Source organism: Notolepis coatsorum (genome assembly GCF_963971535.1).
Source record: "Notolepis coatsorum genome assembly, chromosome: 3".
Taxonomy (NCBI): Eukaryota; Metazoa; Chordata; class Actinopteri; order Aulopiformes; family Paralepididae; genus Notolepis; species Notolepis coatsorum.
In genome coordinates, this window is record NC_140167.1 from 157,291,896 (window position 1) to 157,316,661 (window position 24,766).

Sequence of the window (24,766 nt, forward strand, 5' to 3'; positions counted from 1 at the left end):
GGGAGCAGTTTTCTGATGCAGGGAGCAGGTGTTTCCTGATACAGGGAGCAGGTGTTTCCTGATACAGGGAGCAGGTATTTCCTGATACAGGGAGCAGGTGTTTCCTGATACAGCGAGCAGGTGTTTCCTGATACAGGGAGCAGGTGTTTCCTGATGCAGGGAGCAGGTGTTTCCTGATACAGGGAGCAGGTGTTTCCTGATACAGGAGCAGGTTTCTGATACAGGGAGCAGTTTCCTGATACAGGGAGCAGGTGTTTCCTGAGCAGGTGTTTCCTGATACAGGGAGCAGGTGTTTTCTGATACAGGGAGCAGGTGTTTTCTGATACAGGGAGCAGGTGTTTCCTGATACAGGGAGTAGGTGTTTTCTGATACAGGGAGCAGTTGTTTTCTGATATAGTGAGCGTTTCCCGCCTTGGGTCGGTTAGTTTTGGGCAGAATGTGAACACAGCAGTCACACTCAGATGCAGAAAAAGATTTAATACCATTTGTTTGCAATGAGAACGCAATCAACTCAAGCAACCGGACAGTCCAAAGCCTCCTCTTCCCAAAGAATTTCTGGTTTTTAGTCCATAATGAATTGTTTGTTCACCAGCTCTGCGCTTTTGTGACCACACGCTTCTAATTGTATAATAACTCAACTAGTTCTCGACTCTGCATACAGTCCCTGTTCTCTTTATGAACTAGTGCTTGACTCTTTATGAACTAGTGCTCGACTCTACATACAGTCCCTGTTCATTTCACACTGTAATCAAGCTGTGATTTTTTCGAGAATCGTTTCAGCCCGGTTTCATAAGTGTACGTGGTGAAGCCAGCTGGCTTCCTATATGAAAGGCTGTATGGAAACGGCCATAGGCTAAATGTTCCTCTCATCTGAGGTAATTCATTAATTTAGCCTGAGGTGCAGAGCCGAAATTGGTATCACTTTACACAGAATATTATATTATAGAGCCATTACTCTTCCGTGCTCCTGCACATGGTATTGACGTGTGTAGGTTTGTAACACAGCAGGCCATGCCGCTGCACAGACTGATTCCATTCGGACAGGAAATGCACGCTGGCTGATGGAGGAGGCACATCTTTTCCAAGACAGATTGAAACAAAAAGGCATCTTGGACATTGCTAAGATATGATATTCCTTTATTGATCCACTTGGGGAAATCCAGGCATCATAGCAGCATGGGGGAGGGGGGAGGGGAGGTACAGGTACATGGTAATAGTAGAAGACATGATACAGGTCATAAAATGATAGTACAGTATAGTACAGTATAGAGTACAAATAAAAATAGGCAGTGTAAACAATATAACAATATAATTAACTCAGAGTATACGCATAATGAGCAAGTAGGCAGTGTAAATCAAGGTGCAGATGAGGGTCTGTATGCCCTATCATCAGTTATATTTGCATTACAATAAATATAGTTACAATAGACACTATAATATAAATATATACTATGAGTAAGTAAGTATATAGCATACAGAGGTGCAGTATGCATAAGGTACGTATGGCGTGATATACTTCATACGTTATACGTTGTCTGTTCAGGTGGGAGTCAGATACACTCAGTGATAGTAGTTCCTAGTAATTGAATGTCTGACAGTGTTGAGCGTTCCCTGCCCACTGTTGTGGAGCCTGATGGCTGCTGGTACAAAGGACTGGCCGAGGACAGGTCTTGTAGAATTATCTGACTTTCCGACGTAGAAGCCGTCTTGAAAGACATCCAGGCCCGTCTCGGGAGTGCACCTTCCCATGATGCGTCCCTGTGGCGAGGTGTCTGTTTGCCCCAGGCTGACCGCTAGCCATCGTGTGTACCTTGTGGTCCGTGTGCATCATTCGTCATCATTACTTACTGTAATACACTAGATCAGTGGTTCTCAACTGGTCTAGCCTCGGGACCCAACATTTTCCTTAGTCATTAAGTCACGACCCAAATTTTTTAACCACTATGTTTTATTTAAAAAAAAAAATTGCAGTATCTTTCATGCACTGTTAAAAACATGAAATAAACACAAAAAGGTGCAACAAAAGTGCAACTAGGGCTAAAAACCCAATGAAATAAAATAATAATAAACAATATGCTGATTGATTGAAAAGTTTATTAACAGATTGCAGAATGGGTACAGTACAGTACAGCTCAATACATACAATTGTTAAGGGGATGCAGACCAGAGAAAGACTTTCGTCTTGTTAACATCAGGGTCCCCCATTTTCAATTCATCATATGACACACACGACATACAGATAGACAGTACTGCTACATCTACACAGTAAAATTCGCAGTGTCAAATTAACACTTAAAGAGTCGAATTTAACACTATTCCAGAGTGTATATGACTCCAACTACGAATAGTGTTAAATCGACTCTTGCTCCTGTGTAAAATGTTTTGAGTTAAATTAACTCTAAATAGAGTACAAATTTAACACTCGCTTACACTGTATGGTGTTATTTAAACTTAACACTATAGGTTTAATAACACTTGAGAGTGTAATTATTATTCTCAGAAGTGTTGATAATTTACTCTTATGTGATAACAAATTAACTCTGATTGAGTTGAATTCCAATGCTCATTAACACTGCATTGAGTTATTAAAAGTTAACACTGAGGTCAAATAACTCTGCTGAAGTGTTGACATTACACAGTACTGTGTTGATAATTTACTCACAAAAAACAGCTCTGCAAATAACACCCATTAACACTGCACAGTGTCAATGAAACCGGACACTATATTGGTGAAAATAAACCTCACTGGTGTTAATTTTACACTTAATTTACTCTTGTATAGTGTGAAATTGCATTTACATACAATATACATTAAAAATCACAAGTTACCACAAAATAATGATTTCAACTATTTTATTGTTGGTCAGGCAGGGTCAGGCAGGCTTATAAAAAAATAAAACATAAACAGTATACATTGACCTCAGCAGGTCTGCATAAAGTGCAATATGGAACAATACTTCACAGCTGATTTATACAACACCTTTACAACTATATAGGGTTGGGCATCGTTTGGATTTGAACGATTCCGGTTCAGATTTTTTTTGAATTTTTTTGAATTTTTTCATACTATTCACATTTTCAGTTGACTTGATACAGTTTAATTTGGTTGCTGTACTGTAACTATGGTATTAATTAATAAAGTAAAAAAAAATAAAAAATTAAGAATCGAAATGCAAATATGTTACCAGAACCGGAAGTTAGGAACCGGTTGCTATTAGAACCGGTTTTCGGTACCCAACCCTATTTACAACTCCGTCTGGATGCAGTAATAAAACAATCACATTAGCAGGTCTGCATAAAGTGGCAATATGGAACAATATACTTTGAGCAATCTGTCGATCGATAATTCATTTGAATATCAAATGGTTTGAAGTAACACAGCTGATTTATATCCAAGACCTTTACAACTCCGTCTGGATGCAGTCTGACCTTAAAGGCATGGTAATGGTCATCAAAACACATGGTTTCCATCAGTTTTTTTCCACAGAGCAATACACTGTCATCTTTCATAGCAATAGTCTTGATCTTACAAAACACAGGCATCTCAAATGCTACCTCAGTACAGATAATCAAGTCACAGCGGTACTCTGTACCATGATGTTTTATCCACTTGGCAGAAAAAACACTGGTTACATCTCCAAATAAGGAAGCAATCTCTGGACCTTCTTTGAGCTCAACAAGTGCCACCATCTTTCCTAGACCTATGGTTAATCTTTCTTTGGTAAAGGACTCCCGATACATTGCCATACAACTTTGGTGCTTTTGGGCTAATGTCTTTGTAATGTTTTTAAAGCTTTTTAATTGTCTCTTAAAGAAGTTATGTTTAGCTTCATAACGCATGCACCACATGTGCAGAATTGGGCCAATGTTCCTTATATTACGAGGGTAATGTATCATGAAGTGATGCTTTGGCAATAGGTTGCTTCTAGGAAATAACTGCTTGAAGAGCCGATGATGATCAGTGATTACATGTTTGAGATAAATGGTCATGCCATATGACAGGACTGGTGAAAATACAATGTTAACAATCTGTAGAAGCAAAAGCAGAAGATGCCAGTACTTATCATCAGTCTGTATTAAATCACCAAATATCAGAGGCATATTGCGCAACAAGCACCAAGACTGTGTGGCATTCAACCCCAAATCCTTACTTTCATCCAACAACTTGACTCTTGGCAGACGGTTTCGCTGCTGATTGTAACCAAAAGCATGTATTCTGCCAGCCAGTTGTTCAGCATTTAGAAGTTTCTCCTGAAGAATGTACTTGAGAATAAGTTTCACCTCAAACTGAGCAACCCCCTATAAAATATCATGCATGATGCATGGCTGTGTTGAAATACTCAAGTGAATTCAACAGACAACTGCGTTTCACACCATATATATGAGGTAGCGTAGGATCTGTCTGTATAGTTTGACAGTGTTGTGCGTGCATCTCAACAGTTCTTAGTACAACAGCCGGATCATCTTCACAGAATACAGTCTGAAAACGAGCTTTTTCAAGGAGACAGAAACGACAGCAATACCGAGCCCCAAATGACTCCACAAACCCAAACAGACCATGCAAGCCAAGGTTATCCCCAGTGACCTGAACTATGGTACCACGAATCACGTGTCTAAACATGGGAATTTTAAGTCCCTCTGTCTCCAGTACTTTCAGATCATTGACAAGTGGCTCAAGTATCAAATTGAAATCATAACGCTTAATGTCCTGTGCATGGAAAAGAGCACACAAATTAATATTAATCAAAGAGGAATTATAAATTGGGGGGACATTTCTTAATGTAAAGTATACACCACCTAATTTATGTATACCCTTTTTAGAGCCCAATGGATTTGCAGTTTCAAAGTCATCATAAAAAAGTTGAATTTTAAAGGAATCTTTTTCTACTGAAATTAAAATTAATTTCATTTCAATTTCAAATAGGTGGCATCTCTCAAGTCTGCATACACACCTTCCTTAGTCATGTGCCTGGGCTTTAACATGTCTGCAAGTTCTGGGTTTTGAAAAATGCTCTTCAGCGTTTCTGTTGAATGCCCACGCTGGCTCTTAGGTCAGATCGATAACTTCATAACTCATTGGTCTGCTTATCTTGACATCAAACAGCGTCCTGTGAAGTGGTTGACACGCAGAACCAAACGAGTCTACAAAATGTTGTTGTTACCACTGACCGACAAGAGACAGCGAATGCACCGTTCCGACCCCCGTCAGTCATCGACCTTAGGTCGAGTGATTGAAGTTGCGGAATCTTTTATTTTATTTGCACTGGGACGGACTCTCTTTAATTAGAATGAGGTCCATTTCCCTTATCCGTTACACGTATTATCACTGTATGGCTTTACTTGATAATCCCATTATACAGAATCCACCTTTAGTCCTTAATGCATAATCATATGTCTCCTTTTACTCCGTAGGGATAAAGCCACACTTCTAAAGTTTTTATGGTAAAACCAGGCTTACAGAACCCACCTTTAGTCCTTAATGCATAATCCTATTATAGCTAGGGATAAAGCCACTTATTATATTTTGCCTTAATGCATAATCATATGTCTCCTTCTACCGTAGGGATAAAGCCACACTTCTAAAGTTTTTATCATTAATCAAAAATGCAACACGGGACCGCGTGGTTGACATTTTTCTCTTTAGGCCTCCATATGGATAAAGCCCCACTTCTAAAGTTTTTATCATTAATCAAAAATGCAATAGGGTGAAGTTACAAGGCAAAACACATTTCATGCTTACCCGGTCGTCCGGTCGTCTGGTCAGAAGAAAGGATACAAATCATATTTATAAAGAGGTAATTTTAATTAGAAAAAGCTAGTTACAAGAAGAGACTGAAGTGGAAAGCACCCAATTCAGTTTAAAATAAGCAGAAAACAGAACATCTCATCATGCACGGCTTGTGCCCAGTGTCAAGCACCATTCTTCTCATCTCTCTCCTCTCTCTCCAGCTCAGTGTAAAAATCTGCCTGTGCTCTCGCCAGTTGGCCCTTTTTATAAGGTCCGTCACGTCACGCCATCATCAGTACATAGCTCCAATCATTGTACAGTACGTGTCATATCCCTCCTTCAGTTATTTGTTACTTTGCAGTTACATATCAAATCAAGTAATTCATAAGAATACAATGCCCCTCTGACTAGAGCTCCCTCTTCTTGGCCTTGCATTCCAGCCGGTCACTCCCTTACTGCATGGGGCCTCTTTCGTTCTGACTCACTCTAACAGTAAGAGAAACAGGCAGAACAGTACAGAACAGGCAGAACAGTAAGAGAATGCAGGCAGGACAGGCAAGGGTTATGATACCTTCTGTAGGTATCATCGCCAAGCATATCATTCTTTTTAAGCAGAGAATTATGAAACATATAATTAATATAGCATTATATATATATACCTTTATACCAACAGTATATATGTTTCCATAATTATTACATGTGAAAAATAGTTTATACGGCTATAGTGGCCCCTCTCTTCTCCATGGCCTCACATTCCGCAGGTTCACTCCCTTTTCACAGACAACGGCCCCTTCTATGGAGACATTTAAAGGCTCAGTTCCATTTTTTATAAGTAGAGCCATCATAGAGCTATCTTTCCAGAGTTTAGTTTAAAGATTTATACTGGTCATATAGGAACGACCCAGGATGTCATTGTCCAAAAGTGTCACTTGTTCTGTGGCACTTCACAGTTTCCAAAATGGGAACATATGCAAACTTATCAGTTACAATGACCTGGTCATATGTCCCAGTAGTTTTGTTTCTTCTGCTGTCAAATCTTGTGCCAAGCACCTTTTCAACGGGTTCAACTTTTCCCCATTTCTCTTTGAAGTGTTTGTTTATTTTTGCCTCAGAATTTAAGTGTGTGAATGGGTTTTCCAACTTTTGGAATGACTGTTCTATGCTGTTCTTATTTTCTGTGTCCTGTGGAGATAAGCACTGTAGAGCTGCATCTTTAGCGTGACTATGAATCTCAGAAATCACTTCTTCCATGGTTGAGACAAAACTTTTTACAGTAGACTGACTGGTTCCAGCAGCCTTGAGTTGTGCAACAGCAGTTGCACACATATCGAGAGTGCTCCTATTAGAGTTTCTGAACAGTCCACATGTGGCCGTCGCATCGACATCAGATGTTGTGGCGGTCTCATCTACATTAGCGATCACCGCCTCTCTTACACTGTTTACATTAACATCAGTGTCAACCTCTTGGTCAATATACTCAGTGTGTTTGTTGTCTAAATGTTTCCTAAAACCTGAAAACGTACCAAACCTATAGCCACATCCAGTCTGAGCACATTTAAGGCGAAGCTTTTTTCCTTGAACGTAACCGTGAACTATTCGCAAATGCCTAACAAGCCTATTTGTACAACCTAACTCCTTCCGACAATCAAAACACTTCATGGCGGAGGAGAAGCCTCATGCACTAATGAAGCAACCTCGCCCTAACTTCAGCAACACGAGGACTCTCCTTGACTTTCCCAACATCAATACTGTACACAGTGGTCTGGAGGAACGTGTACATGTTGCACAGCATGGTGTTGTATGCTGTGCCAAACACATAATGTGCCTTAAAGAGTTCATCTAAAGCACCAAGAGAAGAGATTGACTTGCAAGGTATGGCCTTCTTGTCTGACTTGCAAGGTATGGCCTTCTTGTCAAGAATGATGTAGAACCGGTGGATCGCATTCTTCTTCACTCCAACAGCCAGGAGATAGGGTTGATTGCTGGTAGTGATGGCATTAAGATGCTCTTGGATGCTTGTTCCAGTCTGAGAAGACAAACACACATGGAGAAACAATTAGAATTACATGATTGTGGCGGCTGGGTGGCGCAGCGGGCAAGGCGCTCGTCACCAACGCAGGAGATACTGGTATCGAGCCCAGCTCTCTGCGTTGCTTCCGACTTGGCCGGTCGTCATACTAACACAATTGGCAGTGCATTATTTCCGGCGTTGGGTGCATGATGCGCATGTGCTGTGATCACAGCACAGGCGCACCAGGCAGCCAAATACGGAAATACAGCCGTTTTGAGCAGTGTTGACCAGTTTATAAAAAATATTTAAAATGTTTATTAGCAACACCGAGCTTTCAAACCCTGCCGCATGTGTGTGTGAAACCCTAATGGAACGCTGGGTACCTTTGAAATGTCTACATGATATATTTGACCCACCGCTCGCTTTTAAGCAGTGCTTGATGTGCACATTAACATGGCTAGTAACGTGGGAGCCAGTGACTGCGTATTCGAGCCCCTGGCTTGCATCGCAGTCACGAAAGGGGCTAAGAATTGGCATAACGACTAACATTGGAATGGGAGAAAAACAGAGAAAAAGGAGGGGGGGATATTAAAAAAAAGAAAATTACATGATTGTAGCATTATAATTATACATTTGTACATTAGGAGAAAATACCAACCTTCTTGAAGATCACAAGATGCTGCTCCGCGTTGGACGCCGACACCTTCCCTGGTCTCTTCCGCCCCTGAGCAGAGGGTGGGATCAAGTGCAACAGCAGTAGAATCGATGAGAGGTCACTGTCCCAACCTGTAACGATACAAGTTGGATGTTAAGACACTTGAATTATGTAGACCATAAACAAAATTCAGTCCATCTGCAATGTTAGCAGTATTTTTACAAAATAAGATAAAAGACAGCAGTTCATCACAAGAAGATCTGCCACTCAAAATATGAATATACAGTACCAGTAAAAAGCTTGGATGCACTCATTCAAGTGAATGGGAAGACACTTTTGACTGGTTGATAATACAAAATGCCTCGTACATTTTTCACAGAAGTTCAGTGAAAAACAACAAGAATGGTATGCTCAAAAGCAGCTTACCAACGTCAGCATCCACTTCAGTGTCATCCTCAGGAGGATCAGCTATCAGCAGGAGCTCTTGAAGCTCACTGGTGGATGGAAGCCGTCTGCATTGTTGGATGATCTTTTTCTTGTATGTGGTCGGCCACTTTTCCAGAAGCTTGCCTGATACACCTTCTCCAAACATCAGAACGAAATCCTGTTCAACCTGGAGAGGGGGGATTGGGGGACAATTTCAGGATTTCACAGCCAACCAAAGTTAGTGGGTGCTAGTTGAGGTACAATACATCTACTGTCTATCATTCAAGTGTCACAAAATGGTCAAAATAATGGCAGATAATTACCACAGGCCGAAACGTTGTGTTCAAGTATATTAAAACTTGGGAACACTACAGACGGTGTGCAGACTTTTTTTCCACAACATTACAGATCTATTTTGAGTCTAGCACCCGTGACTATACACTTTGGATGTGCGTGAGTCTTTTCTACTAACTATAGATAATTACCAAGCCCTTGACGTCTTGGAAACGTGGAAAGTCAGACAGTATGTTGCTTGACTGCTGGGGGTCGAGGACCTTGTTGTGCCTATAGTCAAATGTCAGTTTCATCTTGTTCTTCACTGGGTCCTCATCAGCTGAATGTTTCATTAGTGAGATCGCTTCCTTGCACTCCTCTTCGCTCAGGGCAGTCTCTGCAACAACATGGGAATCTCGTCTGGCAGTTGGTCCTCCTCCACGAGATGGTTCTCCACAGGATTCTACAGAATATGGGGAAAAACACAAAAAAAAAGAATCTACCAAAGGCCTGATTGATGGAGTTCTGCAGGTACACAGTCATGGCCGTAGCCAGCTATGAGGCCACCGAGGTCAAACTCCCCAACCAAACAAGCACACCATTGATTTAATTGACATATAAATCACACATAAAGATCTAACTATTACTCCTCTCTGAGCATGAATATAAAACAGGTGATCTATTAACTGTGTAAACCTTATGCAATATTCATCATTGATATTTGGATACTTGAAATCTGTATGAACTGAGTAGTTAGTATCAAATGAAATAAGATGGAACAGCTCCATGCATTAATTGCTCATATTTGCTCATTACCAGTATGGTATTGTTTAAATTGTACAGCTTTTTGTGTCTCTGTCTTTGTCTGTCCTTATTTTGTGTACTTTCAGTGAGCCAAGAAGTGGAGAAATATATTAATACTTCAGTAAAATAATTTTTTTTACCAACAACAGGTGACTTTATTATAGATAATGCATTTTGAATGAATAGGTTGGGTTGTATAACTCATGTTGGTATGCATTTAGCCCATTCACCAAATTATAAATGCATAAGAGACCACAGGGCTTTGGTGCACTCTTTAGGCCACTCACCTGTACTGTAAGTGCCCCCACGTCCTGTAAATGACTTTGTGAGTGACTGACCTTAAGTTGATCTCTAGATAATAAAGTTTGTATAAAAAAAAAAATCTACCTCCCTAATTTCTAAACCCTGGCTGGGTGGTGTCCAACCGATTATAGTGGGCCGGTCTGGGCCAAAAAAAAAAATGGACCTCCCTAATTTCTAAACCCTGGCTGGGTGGTGTCCGACCGATTATAGTGGGCCGGTCTGGTGTCCGACCGATTATAGTGGGCCGGTCTGGGCCAAAAAAATAAATGGACCTCCCTAATTTCTAAACCCTGGCTACGGCCCTGTATACAGTAATCAATAATGCCGCTTGTTTTGTTAATCAACTCGTTGTACTCAAGATATGCATTATTAGTGTTACCTCCAAATGATGATCGTTTGTCTTTAGCAGCGGTTCTCTGAATAGTTTTAATCCTCCATGCCAAGTATCCACTGCCACTCTGGCCATCATAATAATGCTCCTTGGAGGGTGGAATAAAAACAGACACTTCACATTTAAAAGTGAAAAACAGCATGCTCTGGTAGGATTAAAAATTTATCAATATTGCCACAACCATTACTGTGTGCAACTCACATAGCCATTCTTAGAGTGTGGGTCACTGAGGTAGGGGAATAAGGTCACGATTCCTCTGGCATACTTTTCTTTCAGATGTCTGGGTGGTGAAGTACTGGAAGATTAAGATTAAAGAAGAATGTATTTCTCAGTCATATTCCCTGGATTTCATTTAGATTTCAAATTAATCGGAAAGCTAGATTGAGAACAAACTAAAAACAAGGAGCTAATTACCCATTCTTCTCTGTCAAGTCAGCTGCCAATAGGTTCACCATTTTCCTTCTGTTGTCATCGTGCAAGGACTTGGTTCGATTGTATTCATTTATTATGCGTTCTCCACCAGATTTCTCACGAAGAATGGATTCCACCAACTTGAAGCACAAAAGCACACGCACAAAAAACAATTCAGTGTTAGGAATATACTGTAGACTGCAATTCAAAGTTAAGGTAAAGGATAAGTATCCTTAATATCAGTTTTAACCCTATCTGAGGTCTGTCTAGCATGCTTCTGACTCGTGGAGATGATAATTTGAGAGATCCATCCAATCTCAAGTGAGCTACAATATTCTTACAGGCACGCGACCAGTACAATGGAAAAGATGGGGGCATAACATTGACAGTAAAAAACATGCATTTCTGAGTTGTGAATCACAGGGTGATGCATACATATTACATGTGTGTCAACTCTTACTTGCTTGGCCTCTGTATCCAGCCTATGGCGTTTTCGTGAAGGGTCCTCTGAAATGATGACAGTATCCTGTGATCCTGACGAATCCAGGGATGATGGTTGGGACCCTGACGAATCCAGGGATGATGGTTGGGACCACTCAGATGAGGCTAGCGTGGAGACAGACTGCTCAGATGAGGCTAGCGTGGAGACAGGATAAATAAATAAAACGATTATACACAGTTTCCTCATAAAGATGTCCCTTATCTAATCGAATGTAAGCTTCACATGACAAATAACTTATTCATTAAATATATATTACAAATGTAATCAAACCTGTGTCATATTTGATGATTAGCACCCCAGTGGATGCATCTCTTGCTACCTCCTCAAAAACATCGTCATCCAATTCGGTCCCCGAACTGTCAAAAACGTTCACACCTTCCGTTACAGCTGGGACACCAAACTTTGCAAATGCAAGAAACGGGCACAAAAGCTTTTGTAAACAGAAATGTCATTGGATGTATCCAGTGATTTCTAAATCTACTCACTAAATATTCACTTAATCTTGAATAATTGCTGTCTGCAATACAATAGATGAAGCCACAGATCCACCCAGTGGATAACCATGAGTATCACATTGAGGACAATTTCCCAATGATCCCAATTTCTTACCTGCACTCAGAAACTCGATCAGATTTATTTCTGTAATCCGAACAAACTTTTGAACATCTCCCAGTTGTACTTTCAACAGCATGCTTGCAGCAAGCCTGCAAGAGAGTTACCAACGAGTGGGCAACTTGAACACAGGGAAGTGTGGGAAATTAGTGTCAGGCTGGAATATTCAGTGACTTTGTACTTATTATTTACCTTATTGGGGACATTGATCTAAGTTAAGTTATTATTAAATGTTTTACTTAGATCAATGTCCCCAATAAGGTAAATAATAAGTACAAAGTCACTGAATATTCAAGCCTGACACTAATTTCCCACAGATGCAAACAGACAAAAAAATGAGAGCTATATAACCCAGGGCTTTTCCTTGCATTTTCCCTGTGTTTCTTCCATTAAACTCAATCAACCATATTGTATGCATTCTAATGCACTCACTCTCATAACACACCATTTCATAGTACAGATTACTTATATCATTCAAGGGTATTTCCCCGCATTAACATTAGCTAGCAAGACACATTTGAAAAAACTCACGAAGGGCAAGGCTGGATCACGCTCAAGGCCTCCCTCAACGTGAAATGGCGCACGTGCAGTCTTCTTGGCTGTCGCCGAAATCTGTGGACTTAACAAAATAATAACGTTGGTCAAATGCCAAATAACTGTTAATTGATTTCATACTGTAGGACACATTTACCTCAGAACATGGCATGCAAATGTTTGTTACTAAGCCAATGTTAGCAGCTTGGTAACAGGGCCTTCCTTGCATTTTCCCTGTGTTTCTTCCATTAAACTCAATCAACCATATTGTATGCATTCTATTGCACTCATTCTCATAACACACCATTTCATAGTACAGATTACTTATATCATTCAAGGGTATTTCCCCGCATTAACATTAGCTAGCAAGACACATTTGAAAAAACTCACGAAGGGCAAGGCTGGCTCACGTTCAAGGCCTCCCTCAACGTGAAATGGCGCACGTGCAGTCTTCTTGGCTGTCGCCGAAATCTGTGGACTTAACAAAATAATAACGTTGGTCAAATGCCAAATAACTGTTAATTGATTTCATACTGTAGGACACATTTACCTCAGAACATGGCATGCAAATGTTTGTTACTAAGCCAATGTTAGCAGCTTGGTAACAGGGCCTTCCTTGCATTTTCCTTGTGTTTCTTCCATTAAACTCAATCAACCATATTGTATGCATTCTAATGCACTCACTCTCATAACACACCATTTCATAGTACAGATTACTTATATCATTCAAGGGTATTTCCCCGCATTAACATTAGCTAGCAAGACACATTTGAAAAAACTCACGAAGGGCAAGGCTGGCTCACGTTCAAGGCCTCACTCAATGTGAAATGGCGCACGTGCGTGCAGTCTTCTTGGCTGTCGCCGAAATCTGTGGACATAACAAAATAATAATGTTGGTCAAATGCCAAATAACTGTTAATTGATTTCATACTGTAGGACACATTTACCTCAGAACATGGCGTGCAAATGTTTGTTACTAAGCCAATGTATCGCCCTGTGTTTTTTTTCGATCTTTTTTTCCAAACGATACAATTCACAATCACCCCTCCACATTGTATTTAACAACATTAACATTACCTCTTGCAAGTTGCTGGAAGCCAATAGCTACCGAATTAATTAATTAATATGTGATTAGGGGGAGAAACTTACCTGCTGAGTTACCTCTGCCGCGACGTGAAGAAAATGGCGTGTCTTGGACATTCTTCAAGAGAAGGAGATGGGCGGAGCTTCCCAGAGTAGTGACACCAGCCAATTAACTACGAAATATTTCACCAACACTGTCTGCATTTTACTCAAACTGTTGTTGTAATAACTCTGAAAGAGTCAATGTACTTTGACACTGCATATTTGACACTGCAAATTTTACTGTGTATACATTTATGACATACCAGATTTGCAAATACAGTACTGTTTGTGATACAAAAAGTGTCCAGAAAAAGAGTGTATATACATTTGACGTAGAAACTGTACATTGGAGGAGGTTGGGGTGGGGTGCTTCTTAGCAGACTTCTTAGCTTAACATAACAGACCTACAGTAAGTTTGGGGGAACTAATGGGATAACTGGGGTTGCAACAAAAGTGCAACTAGGGCTAAAAACACAATGAAATAAAATAATAATAATAACTAATATATGCTTCAGCAGACTTCTTAGCTTAACATCCCAGGGAACTAATGGGATGTTGTTTGCTCCTGACAAGAGTCTTAAAGTCTGGGGTGATGGTAGACAAAGCAACTCTGAGGTCATGCTCAATGTCCAATATGTTCCTCCGTTTTGTCTTCAGCTGGACTAGAGCTCAGAAGCCACTTTCACAAAGATAGGTAGTGCAAAAAAAAAAATTATTTTTTTACACATCCGCGACCCACTCAAAATGGCCCCGCGACCCACTTTTGGGTCGCGACCCACCAGTTGAGAAACTGCACTAGATGCCAGAAGCTGAGAGCTGAGCGGAGCTGAAGGTGTGCTGAGAGATGCTTGCTGTGGTGGATATTCTCTCAGGTGGATATTGTTCTCAGCTAGGGTTGGGTACCGTTCACATTTAAACCGGTACCGGTACCGGTATCGGTACCAAAATGTACCGTTTTTTGCTACTGTACTTAACTCTATCTCTAATACATAAAAAAAAATTGTAGTTGTAAAAAATAAGCTTCTCAATTCTTTAATTTTTAACATTTTGTTATTTATTGTTGTAACACAACCCCACAAAATAAATCGCATGATCATGTATTGTGTTTTTAAATGATTAAATATCAACATTATCTTGCCGTCTTCAGTAAATATTATCAGACTCTTCTGACCTCGTCTGGTATTTCCTAAGACCCAAGAGACGGGACAGTAATATATATATTTGTGGAAAAGGCTCCCTCTTGTCTAGTATATTACACTCTTATACTAAACATGTAAAGGTACCGAAATTTGGTATCCATTGATGTAGCATGAATCGGTACTCGGTAGTACTGATGTAATTCGGTCGGTTAAAAGTACTGACTTCGGTACCCAACCCTATCCTCAGCAGAAGGAGAAGCAGATGCTTGTTCTCTGCGTCGAGTCAGAAAGCAGTGGTTATACCATGCAGCGACGTGCGTTGCGTTCAGCAGGTGTCCGTTCTATTTCATCTATTTCAGCATCATCTGCACTGTACTTCACTTCGTGCACGAGCACTGAATAAAAAATTCCACCATGTACCTTTACATCCCAACATTCGTCTGGCCACACCCCCATCCGCTTACCTTCATAAGCAGGTGTGTGGTCACCTACTCGCCTCCTTCTTCACTTTCACCACAAGGAAGTGCCTTCGGTAGATCCCACACTTGATGAGGTTGTTAGCTGAAGAAAGTTGAGACGTGTTTACATTGTTGCTTGTTTTTTTCTTCTCTCATATATCCGAAAGAAAAAAGCTAAGTCATAATGTCTACTTTGGAGGGTCACACTTGCAACGCCACTCTTCACCAGCGGTTCTCCATTGCCGCCTCCGTTGTGCGTCTTGGAGTAGGCGTCTGATGGGTAGTTTGCCTCTCCAAGGAGCTGGTGCACCAGTGCCGTCTCCTGTGCGATGGCCTGGTTCCGGATCTGGTTCCTCTGCTTCCTCTGCTGTTGGGCGGCCGGTTCCCTTGGTTGCGGGGGATTTGAGATGCAAACTTTTTGCGTCAGCTCGCTCCCGTCACAAGATGGTGGCTTGCAGACGCAAACGGCCTGGTTTTGGTGAGTTGCTGGAGCCAGATGAGGATGCGTCGGTCTCTACATGCCCGATGGAGACAGAGGACTACATGATAGAGGCGGACGGGTTCTTGTTTGAAGGCCCGGTGGTGACATCTTCCCTGCCTGTCCAGGTAACACTGGAGGGGGGTGAGATGTCTCCTTGGGGTTCCCCGTTCGAAGATGTTGGGGTAGAACCTCCGACTCGTCGGCGGGATGCCCTGCTATCAGCCACATCAGAATGTCTGCTGCATGTGAGGGATGCGGGCTCGGAAGAGGAAAGTATGCAGGGGGAACTGCGTGCTTTGTTTCCCGAGCTCATGGCGGCGGCGGCAGTCGCAAACGGCATACTGCTGCCGCAGCCACTGCCTGTTCCTGTCCCTGATGATCTCATAGGTCATCTATGGCAACATCGCCCGGTGAGAGGGGTGGACGTTGTCTACCAATTTTTTCCCCTCAATGGCGGCCTATGTCCGTCAGGGCCAGGTGGTCTCCCACATCATAGGCCTTACTCCTGCCTACGTGCAAGTCACGCAGGTGGCGGGTTTTGGTCAACGGTATGAAGGAGGGCGTGCCACGGCTTGATAGGCCGATGGCGGCGCTCCTTTGTCCGGAAGTGGTGTGGGAGCCGTTACGGAAGCCGGTTCCCCAAGGGAAATCGGCGAGGCGGTTGGCATATTGGAGCGACCAGTCATTTATCACCGGAACACAATCTCTAGCTGCCACGTCTAACATCGCGCAGCTGGCGAGATTCATGTCCGGGATATTGACGGGCGGCACGGAGCTGACTGATGTACAACATGACCAGCTCGCCCAGTCGGCAGGAGCCATCCTGCATCTGACTCAGCCGCAGGCTATAGCCGCTCGGAAAGTGCGCGCCCTGGCAACTCTGACCCAGCGCCACCTTTGGCTGGAGCAGGCTTGTGTGCCGGAGAAGAAGAGAATTCCACTTCTGACGGCACCCCTCTCCGATGCTGGACTATTCGGGACGGCCCTGCAGTTGATGACCTCAACCTGTAGAGAGATGCAGGAGGAGCGCTCCGTGCTCCAGCCTCATTTCCCCCCTCCCGATGTCGCCGGTGGAGTCAGACGGCTGCCACGTCGTCGAGGATCCTCCGCCGTGGCCGCCGCTGCCACCACCGCCACTGCTGGACCTTCGGTGATACGCGTAATTTGAGTCGGTTGGTCACATGACTCAATGTTACCGTGGCTTTTCAATCTATGGCTCACGTGGGAAGTCTCTCTGGGGAGTTCCGTCTATCCTCTGTGGTAGGGATGACGGGATATAAAAATGTAAACTGTTTTTATCCTCGGCTGCGTCAAGTGGGATTCATGTCAGTCGGTGTTTCTTTCTTTTTTAATAAAAAGTGTGGAGAATATGAAGCACCACACCCTTCTTGTCGTTCTCCCAGGCGCCTTGAGGGATCGATGTGGGGTCTGGTTAGACTGTCCATTGATATGTTTTGTGTCCCGACGCATACATAGTGCTGGCTCTGGGTGTTTCTGATAAGAATCATGCGGGTGGCTAGTACGCCTTGGTTACTTGTTATTAAAACAGCGTTTTTATAAAGCAACTGGGATGGGTTTTTTTTCCTCTTCCGAGAGCCTGTTACTGGGTCTCGACGGATTCTCGTTCATATCTGGGGGATGTTAACGGAATAGATCAGAACATAGGTAGAGGGGTCTCACGCCCTTGGGGTGGGCCACCGAGCACGGTTCAAACCGGCCCGTCTGGGTGGCGCCCTCTTTTCATGTTTTAGATCAACACGCATATCTGCCCCTTCTCCTGGAGTAGGCATGTCGGCGTGGTTAGGGCACGGGACTGGTTCTGGTCACGCTGGTCCAGGTCAGTTAACCCGTTTGTCCGCCGGGGATGCAGATCTGCTGTTCTGGTACCCTGAGGGACTTGGGTTTTTTTCAGGGGGAAAAAATGCCGGGTCGGCCCGGGTGTCACAGGGTTAGGCGTTATGGAGACCCTTTGTTGGGTACTCTTTTGTACCTGGCACTATTGTAAGGGGCTGGTTCTCCTTCTTTCGCTCCTCTCTCACGCATGGCAAAGAGGGGGCTGTTGGGGTGGTCTTCTGGACCCCCTCTGGTAATCCTGTGTGCTTCCCGGGCCGCCGGGCCCGGTCCGAAGTAAAGTTTCGTTGATACCGTAGGCCTGGGATAACCCTTTTTTGGAAACTGAAACACTTGTACTGCAGTATAGCTGGTGTATACCCGCAGGTGTGTTTTGGAGTTTTTTCTTGAGGGGTTATAGGAACAACCACCGTCTGTGTACCGAGAGGGTGGTTGATTCCCTGGTATGTTGGAGCAGAGTCAACTCCCGGGTTACCCGGTTGAGTGTGCCCCTGCACATTCATGACGTCTGCCAATCGTGTCAGCCTTCTCTGCCTCGAGAATGGAGGCTTTGTCATGGTGCTCAACAACGCCAGCATACGCCCCTTCCGCCGGGGGGGCTGTTTTCAGTTGACTCCTTTGGCGCCTGTCTTGTCCGCAGTGCTCCAGGCTCAGGTTACAGCCTGCTGCCTGGTTTCCCCGGTGCGCTGTCTGCTTCCGTTGGTTGGACTTTTTGAGTGGCTACGGCCATGCTGACGGCCTATTCTGCAGGGTCAGTGTGCCAGGCGGTGTGCTATTGGGGGGAAAGGGCCCGCTCTTGGAGGGGCCCTATCCGAATACGCTGGCGATGTGGGGGGCGGTGTCACTAAGTGACCGCCTGGTGGGGTCTTGATGCCTGGCGTCATTTGACCTCTCCGGGCCCCCTTTTTCCCTTCAGTGGGTCTGGGTCTTCCTTCGCGCTCCGCTGCTACGGCCTTGCCACGGGGTTGGGTTTGCTCTTGACCCCGTGATTTTGGGGGCAGTAACGAGGGTTGTTCTTTCCGTTCGTTCCCTGGTGGCATGCGGGTTGTGCGTGTGCGTAGTCGTGGGGTCAAGCCACGGTCTGCTCACCCTGTGCGTTGAGTTGCTTGAGTTCCTCTTCGCACGGTCGGATCCGTCTCCCTCCCGTAAGCCTCCAATAGGGAGGGTATCCTCCATTAGGGAAGGTCGGGGGGCTCGGTCCTCCCCGGCCTGATGGTTGTGGGGGGCCTCAGCAGGGTACATTTGTCGAGCTATGGCTCCCGCTCAGCTCCTCTTGTGCAGATGATGCTGAGTGTAAGCCATAATGAAATAGAACGTAAGGTTATGTATATAACCAAGTTCTATGAATTATGGTGACGCTCAGCATCAGACGCCGCTGCGGCCCTTGATCTCGCCTTGTGGTGAAAGTTTGGGAAGGAGGCGAGTAGGTGACCACACACCTGCTTATGAAGGTAAGCGGATGGGGGGGTGGCCAGACGAATGTTGGGATGTAAAGGTACACGGTGGAATTATTTATTCAGTGCTCGTGCACGAAGTGAAGTACAGTGCAGATGATGCTGAGCGTCACCATAATTCATAGAACTTGGTTATATACATAACCTTACGTTAATTCTCCCGCTCACCTAAAGTAGAAAACAGTTACAAGACAGTGATGTATTCAGTCGGCTCACGAAACAGGGGGCTGCCAGCGATGGCTGGAAATGTAAAAATAGATCGAAAGATGAATAGAAAAACGCTGTGGTAATGATATGGTGTGTAATATGCTCTGTGTTCACGGCTTTTGTCTCAGTGTCTTTTAACTACTTAAGCATCAGGCAAAAATAGGGCTCGTTTTGCATAATGATTGCATACCCAAAGTCGTTTGCGATTTATTATACTTTATACTTATAGCACATGCATGAGTCTGGTCTCTTTTGAAAGCAATCACTCTGAGTGCTAATGAAATAGAGTTACAGATGTTTTAACACACTGAAGTAAAAGTTTTGTTTACTCACATTTCTGTTTACTTGTTGCCAGATGCCTGTTTTTGAGTTCTGGCTGAGAGGTAGGAGCTGGAAAACATAACGGTTCCATAGCCCGAAGTCTTATCTAGTACAGGTCCAAAGTTGATAACAATCCCATTGAAAATCTGTGTTTTACAAAGGTTTTTGTAATGTGTGTACCGGCGTTAATTCTGCATGATTATCCAAAATGGCCGTCCGCCGCCGTCGATGCTTAAGACCTTAAACAAGTGAAGTGTCCGTAAGTTCTTCCAGCGCGTTCCTTGGTGACCTTTGCCCTCCCCTCCCCCAGGACAGCGGTGGTGTGCCCCATCATCGATGTCATCAGCGACGAGACGTTTGAATACATGGCGGGGTCCGACATGACCTACGGCGGGTTCAACTGGAAGCTGAACTTCCGCTGGTACCCCGTGCCCCAGAGGGAGATGGACAGACGCAAAGGAGACAGAACACTGCCTGTCAGGTAGACACACAGAACACTGCCTGTCAGGTAGACACACAGAACACTGTCTGTCAGGTATAGACACACAGAACACTGCCTGTCAGGTAGACACACAGAACACTGTCTGTCAGGTAGACACACAGAACACTGCCTGTCAGGTAGACACACAGAACACTGCCTGTCAGGTAGACACACAGAACACTGCCTGTCAGGTAGACACACAGAACACTGCCTGTCAGGTAGACACACAGAACACTGCCTGTCAGGTAGACACACTCAATGAATATATATATGAATATATATATATATATATATATATATATATATATATATATATATATATATATATATATATATATATATATATATATATATATATATATATATATATATAGTTCTGTCAATCGATTAAAATATTTAACTCGATTAATCGCATGATTGTCCATAGTTAACTCGCGATTAATCACATTTTTTCTTTTCTACCTTAAACAGATCTTTTTCAAGTTCCAAGTTTTAATACTCTTATCAACATGCGAGTCAACAAATGCTTGCTTTATGCAGCCATTTAACACAAAAGGATGACCCTCATGCATTGCAAATTTGCATCAAATTCAAAACAGAGTGATGCACAAAATAACTTAAAAGAAAATAATAATTTAAAACAATGAATAAAGTGTACATGAAATAATAGGGGAAAGAAAACGTTAGGAACTTGTTACATTCACCCACACAAGGGCTGATTAATCACACACCCCCCCCTCTCTCTCACACACACTCTCCCAGCTCTCTTTCTCTCTTGCCCCTTCCTCATCTCTCTCACCCCCCTCTCTCTCTATATCTCACACACACACACACACACACACACAGGTAGTGGGGATTCCAAGATGGCCGACGTGTGTGGTTTTAGGGTCAAGTAGTGTTGGAACAATCTATCAAAAATCTAGACAATCCTCAGTATTTCTTAGAACCAATTTTCATCAGTGGTGTATAAGTGGATTTTTATAAACTTGCAAAGGAACAGTTTTGATTTTAATTCAAATCAGGGACTGAATTTGGATTGAGCCTAAACTCCAGTTTCCATCTGAGTGAGGCCTAGCAGCAGCCAGGCACCATACACCCGGGGACGGCCATTTTGTATTTTCACCCTGAATTTTTGTGGACAAAAACCTAATTTTCATACTCATTTTCAGTGGAATTCTTTTTTAAACTTTGGACCTGTGCTACATAGGACTTTGGGCTGTGGAGCGGTTGTGTTTTCCAGCTCCTGCCTCTCGGCTGGAGCTTGGAAACAGGCATCTGGCAACAAGTAAACAGACATCGGTGACACAAACAAGGCAACATGGCTGAGTCGGGCCCAGCCAAAGAGGACACATGGAGTGTGGTGGCTGGGCGCAACTTGACAAATGAAGCAATCCTCCCTGTCTTCATTATGGAGAGGGAAATCCTAACAAGAGATGAGTCCATCAAGAAACCAGTGAGAGAAGGAGAGATCTACCACTGCCTCATACAGGAGGTCCACCCAAATCATCTAAGGTCAGTGCAAAGAGTTGGAGCACTCTGGCGTATCTACCTGCGTGATAAAGAAGCAAGAGCCAAACTCCTTATGAGAGGAATCGTGGTTCGTGGAATACATATTGACCTGAAAGATGACAACCATTTTAGCCTTAAATCACGCATGGCTAATCAGAATGCAGTTCAGATCAACATTAAAGAGCTACCTGAATCTGCTGATGATAGCATTGTGACTGAGTTTTTGAGTCAAAGAGGGTGTAAGATGGTAGGCAATGTCATGAAACGAATGATTCAATACAACAACCAGCTGACAAACTGTTCCAATGGAGACCGGATGGTCTACATAGAAGCCATGCCCTCCAAGAACGTTCCTCGGTCTGTGAAGATGGGTACACACAGGGCCGCCTCAGGGGGTGTGCGAGCAGTGCGGTCGCACAGGGCCTTGCGGGAAGGGGGGCCTTTTTTTTTTTTTTTTTTTTGCGAGGCCCCCCTTCCCACGAGGCCCTTTTTCATCACAGACCTAAAATCTAGTTTTGCTTATATGCTTATATATTTCACATTAGACACGTTTGTAGAATGTGTCTGACTTGTTCCTGCGTCTGCGGCTCTGCAGACTGCAGTGTTCCGGTTTCTGCGGCTTTGCTGCTCTACAGATTTTAGGATAGTGTTTCCGGGCTCTTCTCGGACACACGAGGTACAGGGATGATCTAATTCAGCGCTATTCAGAGGAGCGAGGCGAGTGGATGTCTTTTCAAAAGCAGCATGGATCAGAAGAAATTACACCGTGGGCCAAGAAAGTCTCCTTCCAACTTTACCATTGGCGCCGCATTGATACTGCGTTATGGTGAGTCAACCTATGATTATATTCCCGCCGTGGACCTATCTCTCTTTCTCTCTCTCTGGAGCCAAACTGGTCGACTAGCTAATATAGTACTACTAGTAGCTAACGGTGTGTGCCTGGTGAGAGCACCTGGCTGTATGTAGCCGCATAGCTTGCTTCTGCGTTAGCTAATGGTTAGCACAAGCATCAAACGAACGTTCCCAGCTGAAGCTAAACAGCTAACTGGCTAACAGTTAGCTCAATCAGCTGTTAGCTAATTAGCTGTTAGCTTGTGCTAACCATTAGCTAACGCAGAAGCAAGCTATGCGGCTACATACAGCCAGGTGCCTGATTGAGCTAACTGTTAGCCAGTTAGCTGTTTAGCGTCAGCTGGGAACGTTCGTTTGATGCTATCAGTTAGCCTTGAGAATAGCAGGGGGTTCTGGCACTCTGACTACGACATCATCTTTGACAGAAGATGTAGTCGGGCCTGCACCATGACAAGGCTCTGGCCATAGCTTATTTGTCCCGACAGCGAGAGGCCTTTCGTCAACGTGGAGACCTGTGTTGCGGCCTTTCGCCCTGCGTTCCTTTTGTGCAGGTAAGATTAATGAAAATGTCATGACATTACCCCACTCTTCCTTCCTTCCCCTCCCGAATGTTTTGTTAATAACGATGTTTTTTTCCAGGCAAAACATATGCTACTTCACAACATTTGGAGATACGACATGTGCTGTGTGTGAATGTCTTGGTCGTTTGTGTAGCTTGGGTAGCGTTGGGCCGTTGGCCAAAGCTGTGTGTGGCCTGGTGTCACAGTACCTGGCTAGCCTATTTAGCTGATGTCGGCCATTGGCTCCTTGCTGCTTTGGTTTCTCTGGTATAGACCCTCTTCTTGTTGGATTTAAGTGTTGATCTTTGTCCTTTTGGATCTCTCATACATGCTCTAGTCTCTCTCTAACACACACACACATGACAAACACACATGTTCTCTCTCTCTCTCTCTCTCTTTCTAACACACACAGTCTGCCTATGGCGGCCTTTCTCGATGGCTAGGCTGTGCTCAAGGATCTTCAGTCACAGTGCTCAGGTATTCTGCCACTGTGTACTCTCTGTTTAGGGCCAAACAGCATTTCAATTTCTTTCCAATGTGTCTCTCTCTCTCTCTCTCTCTCTCTTGGATTTAAGTGTTGATCTTTGTCCTTTTGAATCTCTCATACATGCTCTAGTCTCTCTCTAACACACACACACATGACAAACACACATGTTCTCTCTCTCTCTCTCTCTCTCTTTCTAACACACACAGTCTGCCTATGGCGGCCTTTCTCGATGGCTAGGCTGTGCTCAAGGATCTTCAGTCACAGTGCTCAGGTATTCTGCCACTGTGTACTCTCTGTTTAGGGCCAAATAGCATTTCAATTTCTTTCCAATGTGTCTCTCTCTCTCTCTCTCTGTACACTGTATATTGACTGTAGAACGGGAGCTCTCTCTCGCTCTCTCTTTTGCTATATGTTGACTGTATCATGCCCCGCCTCGGGCAGCGCTATTATTTAAGAATATGTTGACTGTATAAAAAAAAAATATATATATATATATATATCGCGTTAAATCTCGCACAGGGCCTCGCATTTCTCCCAGGCGGCCCTGGGTACACACTGGGTTAAGGTCTTCTACTATGGACAGATAAACATACAACAGCATGGCAAGCCAACACATGACAGTGAACGTAACCCAAAATACAGTCCAGCCACTGAAGAGTCGATTAGAGTCATTGAGGAGACCTACAACAAATATGTGGAAAAACCTCCCCCCTCTCAAGATGTGACAGAGCCAATCGAGAGTGAGGAAGGGGAGTCTGAGATGGAGGAGGTGAAGGAGATGGAGGAGGTGACTGCATCTCAAACCATGGAGGGGAAAGGAGATGAGGTCCCTACTGTAGCTACAGACGTGACCAAGAAGAAAAACAAACCGAAGAATAAGAAAAAGAAGGAGACCAAGAGAGCAATGAAAGGACATGAAGAGAGTCAGGACAAACCTGTCAAAGAGAACACCAGGACAACCAGTCAAAGACCCAACTCTTCTGGAAGTAAGGCAGAAGTTGACCCATCATCAATTCGATCGTATTTCCAACCTGCAAAAGCCATAAGTGCGAAGCGACAGAGGGAAATTGGATTACTAAGCTCAGAATCTGGGACCAGCCCACCAGTAAAGAAGCGGGCTGATGACCAGGAAGATATTCAACAGCCACCTGGCCAACAACAAAGCCTCCAAGTCTCAACCAAAGCAGGTGC

At 43.7% G+C, this 24,766-nt stretch overlaps 1 protein-coding gene across 1 annotated transcript in view; it reads left to right on the forward strand.

Annotated features, from left to right (window-relative positions):
• The window catches only part of galnt13 (polypeptide N-acetylgalactosaminyltransferase 13), a gene marked incomplete at both ends in the record, with an annotated part of 244,921 nt that overhangs the window by 116,261 nt on the left and 103,894 nt on the right, over positions 1-24,766 (forward strand). The window contains 1 exon segment of the mRNA XM_084310931.1: positions 19,997-20,167. Coding sequence (XP_084167057.1) covers positions 19,997-20,167 — 171 coding nt within the window.